Here is a 6,504-nt window from a genome sequence, read left to right as displayed (position 1 = left end):
GCCCTGTAGCAAAGATAGGAAGACCTATTTAGCAGTGGTTCAAGTACTACCAGAATGCAGACAGTCAACTTTCCTATTTGATATAGCAACCTATTTGTGATGACAAATGATTGAAGAATCTTAAACCTTCACCCACCTCTTCTTCTTACTCTATATACTCAGAGACAACACCCTCTCTGCATTTGGACTGTTTTTAATTTTTACAATATTAGGCGCAGATGATTTGTTCTCCCGTAGTCCACGGCAGTAGGGGTAGATGCTCTTAGTGACTATATGCCAATTAAACTGAAAGTTGAGATCTGAAGTTGGAGGATAAGTGATCATCCCTTGCTGGCATCACACCAAGTTATTCAGAGGTTCACACTAAGCCCTTATCTTACATTCATTCTAATGCTCCACTCAACAGGATTCTTTCCTCTATTGTTAACAATCCAAATAACAGTCTCTTTGCCACATAACAATGGAAACAAGGACTTGAAATCAATCCAAGAGAGACGCAATCATTCTATTCGATAGGCTAACACATTCCCAAATTATAATAAGTAACAAGATAGGTAACAGTAACCATGCATTTATTGTTTAGATAGAACATTGCATCCATAAAAACTTTCGTCTCACTTCAAACACTCAAAGCAACAAACAGTACATCAAATTCCACATAAATATATATACACAAACACTGCGAAACCACAACTTATCATTGAGCTTCAGTACTTAAAGCGTACCTAAACTCCATCCAATCCAATCATCAATAATCGGCCCGATAATTGCTGTAATCGTCACGCAGCTGCTCACGCTCCAAGTCATTCTCAACCCTGTCAGCAATCTTATCTTCTTCATACCTTATTCCTTCTTCCAATGCCAGTCCACCTAGAGCTCCGGCCACTGCGCCCACAGCCAATCCGGTTCCCAACCCCATCTTCCCGCTCTTTGGCTTCTGATCATAGTGTGAGTACTCCAGAGGCGCAGAAGGCCCACCGGACGGCCCACCTGGCCCGCCGTAGTTCACTGGCCGATCGAAGAAGGGCCTCGGTGGCATCGGCGGCGGCGCGCTGGAGTAGTACCCCGGATAGTAACTCGAATACGGATCTGAATAGGAGCTGTAGTGGTACGGCGGCGGCGGAGGCGAAGCTGCCGGAGTTGGAGCCGAAGCTGGCACGGAAGAGCTGTACGGCGACGGCGAGTACGCCCTGTAGTCGCGAGCGGAAGGCGGTGGAGGCATAGGGGCAGTGGAGTAGAAATAGCTCGGAGGAGGAGGAGGGGTATTATGGTAATCTGGCGGGGGAGGTCGTTCCCGGAAGGCGAGCTTTACGCGGATCTTACCGTGAGGGCGGCCGGAGGGGCGGATGAGCTCGAAGGATCGGATTCGGGTGGGGTCGTCCGGGTCGGGTAGGTCTTTGAGGGGGAGGCGGAGAGAGCCGACTAAGGGTTTGGGAGTGTCGGAGGGTTTGGAGTGGAAGATTTCGAGGGTGAGGAAGGAGTCGTGGAGGGAGAGGGAGAGGGGGAGAGTGAAGCGCTCGTTCCAGACGGGTCGGGTCGAGCCGGAGTCGTCGGATTTGGTGGCGAGGCGGCGGTCCGGGTCGACCCAGAAGACGGCGTAGGGCTTGAGGTCGCCGTTCTTCCAGTTGACGTTCTTGAGGTGCTTCGCGGACACGATCGTGAGGTCGAGATCGAGGGGCTTCGGCGGCGGAGGGCGAGAGGAGGCCATGGTGGTGGTGGTGCTAACTGGCGCGGGTGAAGCGCGTGAAATAAAGAGAAAGGGAAGGAAAAGGATTAAAGGAGTGCTGGTGGGGGGAGAAGGGATAAAGGGGTGCGAGGCACAAAACAAGGAAACGTGTTGCTGTGGAGTAGTTGGATGCCAGATGACGAAACTGCCCCTAGATTTTCACCTTTTTGCAAGGGATCTAAAATTTGTTATTGACAATTACTGTGGTGGTGTTCATCCCCTCAGTTGTCGATTAAATTTTAAGTTCAACAATATTTAATGGTGGATAATAAAATAACTTAATTTAATAATAATTCTCTTCATCATTGAATTTATAGATATATTCTAAGGGTTGGTTAATTTTTTTTAAGAATTAAATACAATTTATTTAGTCAGCAACTGAGCTGGTAAATATTATTGTTGATTATTATTTTTATAAACTTTCATGAATCCAGATTTGTTCATCTTCTCCGATATCGAACCAAATATTATTGTTGATCATTATTTTTATAAACTTTCATGAATCCAGATTTCTTCATGTTCTCCAATATCGAACCGCCACTGTTTTGCCTATTGAAAAGTTTAGCAATATAATCAACAGTCTCTTATTTAACACCGAAGCTTATATATATAACTAGTTTACGTGAAAATTCTCATCTAAGAGTTTGCTTGAATCCTCCAAAATATAAATTTTATGTGTTAAATTATTATTTCAATTTTTGTGTTTTAATCAACTTAAGAGTCTTGCCGAGATGGGAAAGCTAAACTTTGAATATAGCCAGAGGCATGTAACATGTACATACTTAGGGTTTGTGCACTGAATATAATCTCATTAATAGAGTAAATAAGCTGCATTACATAATTACATCCAACATGCATCTGTACAGTACTCCTAACTGGAGTTATGAATGTAGACGACACCAAACAATATATCCTTATCAAAAGAATTTAATAAACTGACTCCTCCATTTTCATTTTCTAGGGAGGAGTAGGGCACGAAAATAATTCAACCGCAAAAAACTCCAGAAATCAAAAACTCCAATGTATCATCAAACAAGTTCGAAATTGAGCATATATATGAGCAGCTGTATGACATTGTATGAAAGAGTTGCTGATAAATTCTGACCACAACAATTTCATCTAATTGAGCAAAGAAACTGTGGAAGCAAAATCTATAAATCCAAAAATACATATATATAAAAAAAATTTCCATTTGAGACTCAATTTCATGAAAGCTGGATCCTCAAGTTAACTTGGTAATTTAACAAGTTCCACAGTGACAGAAATATGTCCTTGTCCAATCAACCGAGGCCCATCATTCTGCACAAGCCCAAACCTTCCTGACCTTTTCTTACCAGGCTTGGGGAGAGGGATCTTTGCCCGGCTAACTGACTCTATGCCGTACACCACCGCGCCGGGAGTTTCCGGCGCCACCACTTTCTCCCTCCCTTTCTCAATCACCGTCGCTATGCCACTGGAAGTTCCGGCTGCCCACTTATCTCGCCTCCTCATAACTTCCACATATATAAAGCCAGGCCATACATGTCTGTCGAATCGCTGAGTCCAAATTCTGTCCCATGCAGGATCAATAGGTTTCCCGGGCGCCGGGAAAGGGGCCCAGTTTTCTTTCCCAGGTTCTAGCCACCACACCAAGAAGTATGTCCGCTCCGAGAAGGTGCTCCGACTCGGGGGGTCGATTCCATCGCCACCGTGAATGGTGAAAGACAAACCGAGATCAAAGTCTTCTTCTGGTTGTGCTCTTTTGTTCTGAAGGTCTCTCATCCAATAAGGAGTTGTACTTCTAGTGTTGTAGCCTCCATGTGGTAACCTCCTCCTGATATCCATCGCCATCTTCGTCCTCCTCTCCATGGTTGCTGACTAGGTTTATGTGAATATAGAGGAAAATAACTCGGGGGATGATTGTGAAGAAAGTGAATATCTAAGGCTTGCATATTGGTGGAGTTTATATAGGATAGAAACTCCGAACTCTCTAGGACAATTCCTAAACACATGAGAAGTGCAAGGCCTGAATACCAATGAGAAAAAACCCTAACTTTGTTATTATTATTCTTTTATTCGCTCGATAAACCCAAATTTTGTGTTTTATATGTTTTATTTATTTATTTATTAATAAGAAGTCATTTATTTTCAATCCACAACTGTCAAATATTTATTCTATGAGTCACCCCTAAAACGAGCCACAGGCGTTCCTACGGCTGAATTTCAAATTCAGTGAAATCACGCTCGGTTGGCGGCGCCTGGAAGTCGAGGTCGTTGGTCTCTGGCCTCGCCAACGTTATGTGGTCTGCTGCCGTACAAGTGATTTGATGCAAGTGCTCGAAAGAGACTCATTGGGAGTGTTGTTGCTTGAAGTTTAGCAAGGGGTTTCTGCAACGGAGTGTTGTTGCTTGAAGTTTAGCAAGGGGTTTCTGCAGCGGGTCTCTGGTATGAAGCTTCTGAGGCATTGTAGGCTATATCTTTATCTACTTGCACTTTATTCCAGTTATTGGTCTAGTTTGCTCTGATCGCCAAATTTAAGTTGTATTACAATTAAGATACGAGATTGGTGTTTAAGATTTTCTTGTTATTTACTTGGTGGGAGTTGAATTGTGGAGAAGAGCACGTAGGCTCTTGAGAGTTTGAGTGGTCGTTGATAATAAAGTTGAATTGCAGGGTTGGGTAGTCCATTTTTAAGGGTAATTTTACCAAATTTTTTGTAGGATTTCTCCTAAGGTGGTCCACGCATGAGTCATGACCATTTCAGACTTCAGATTTCATGGTGAAATGCGGGGTAAGTCTTGTCACTGAATAATACTGTATTTTCATTGGAAGTTGATCATTGTAAATTTAAATTAAGAAGCAAAAACTTAGGTACTTTCATCAGAACATTCTAACGACAAAAACTTAGCTGAAAAAAAAAAAAAAAAACCTAGAATTTTGTTTAGAAATTGTTAAGAAATGCAGTTCGAGCCTCAAGTTGACTTTGGTCACCTAATCATTTGCATCGTAACATATATATAGCCTTCCTCTATCAACCCAGGCCCATCGCTTTTCACAAGCCCAAATCGCCCTTCTTTCCTCTCATTGGACATTGGTAGAGGGATCCTGACCCAGTTCACCGATGCTCTGGCATAGGAATTTTCCGACGTCTTTATGCCGCCAGAAGTTCCCGGCTCTTTGTCATCTCAAGGTGGGTGTGTAAAGGCTCTACTGTCGTCTTGCCCCTAAAAAAAAAAAAAAAAAAAGATCAAACTCCTCTTCTTCATGTGCCCTCTTGTTCTTCTTCAAGGCTCTCATCCAGTAACCACTTGCGTTATTGTTGTTCATGTCCATCGTATATCTGCACATGTGCAAATATTCATGTGAATTTAGAAAAAAAATGATGAAGTTACCAGAAACTTGTTCTCTGTAAATCAATAAAGAACAAGAGGATTAATTCAATTATGGATTTAGTTCAATACACAATCACAAATATGGATATCTTGAGATTGAATATTGATAAATATGCGTAGAGCATATTTAGCCATGCTAGTTATTTTTTAGTTAAATTTTAGCTAAAGTAGCTAAAAAGTCATTTTGGCTAGCTATTTTAGAAATACATATGTATCAGTGCTCTCTATTCTAGTTAGTTTTGAATTTATATTATTTTTTAAATGAAGATTAAATAGTTTAAATATATTTATATGTTATATAAAATAACTCAATAGGAATGTTTTAAATTATAGTGAGCATCATCTCGCTCTCTATATTTAGAGCGAGATAGCTAAAGTTATAATAGAGAGCTACTTAGGAGTCTGGTGCAATAACTAAAATATATAAAAAGATAAACATGCTCTCCAAAATAACTAAGGAGCAAAAATAGATAGTCTGCTAAAGATGCTCTTACTGCACCACATACCAAAACCACTCCACACTACCGGATAAACAATGACTAGTCGGAAATATCATTTTTTTTTTCATTTAATTATTGACCAAAACACGTAACACAATCCAAATAATGGTATAAAAGAATCTAAACAAACAATATTACATACATACCCATAAAATAACTAGGGTACTGAAACTGCCACCTGTTTTGTACAAACCACACTCCATTCCGTGTGTAATATTTTTTCAATGGACATATGCATATAGGGAGTGTGGTTTGTAAGAGAGGGGGTATCAATTTCACCCTTTGATAACAACATTAGATCTAAATATAAAACACTGTTTTAGAGAATCAGAAATTGAGAGAAATTCGCTGTGTATTCTCATTGATAATAGAAGCCTCTTTATATAGAGGATTACAATGCATAGAGTTAGAATCATACAAGGAAAGAGAATCTCTAGATTCTTCTAATTGAACCCTATTACCACTAGGTCAAGTAACCTAGAGTTTGGATTAAACACAAATAGAGATATCCTTAAACACTCCCCCTTGTGTTGTCCAAACGCGGTGCTTCTCTCGTTGCCTTGTTAAAAACCTTGCCGAGTAACAAAAACCCTGTGGGGCAAAAATAACCTCGGTCGAAGGGGAAAAAGAGCACAACACACCCTTCACGTTTCGAGACCATACATGTAGACATCTCCCCCTGATGACAACGGTCATGGGAGTTTGGATAACTTCCGCAAAAGATGCTACCAACATGTTTCTCGAAAGTGGAATTTAGGCAATGACTTAGTGAGCAAGTCTGCCATATTGTCCTCAGATCGAATCTAGTTCACTTTGATCTTTGATCTTGAGGAGAGTTTGTTGTCGCTGATTATACTTGGTGTTGTCGCCTTTGATGTAGCCTAGCTTCATTTGTTCAAAACGAACA

General features: G+C 41.0%; 1 protein-coding gene across 1 annotated transcript; it reads right to left on the bottom strand.

Annotated features, from left to right (window-relative positions):
• Positions 1-536: 536 nt before the first annotated feature.
• On the bottom strand, positions 537-1,797 carry LOC112182923 (leucine-rich repeat extensin-like protein 1). The gene has a single exon (XM_024321484.2). The coding sequence runs from the start codon at positions 1,706-1,708 to the stop codon at positions 749-751; it is 960 nt and encodes a 319-aa protein (XP_024177252.1). The 5' UTR covers positions 1,709-1,797; the 3' UTR covers positions 537-748.
• Between the last annotated feature and the right edge of the window lie 4,707 nt (positions 1,798-6,504).

This window comes from Rosa chinensis, chromosome 1 (assembly GCF_002994745.2).
Source record: "Rosa chinensis cultivar Old Blush chromosome 1, RchiOBHm-V2, whole genome shotgun sequence".
In the NCBI taxonomy this organism is placed as follows: Eukaryota; Viridiplantae; Streptophyta; class Magnoliopsida; order Rosales; family Rosaceae; genus Rosa; species Rosa chinensis.
This window is presented reverse-complemented; position numbering and strand designations above follow the sequence as displayed.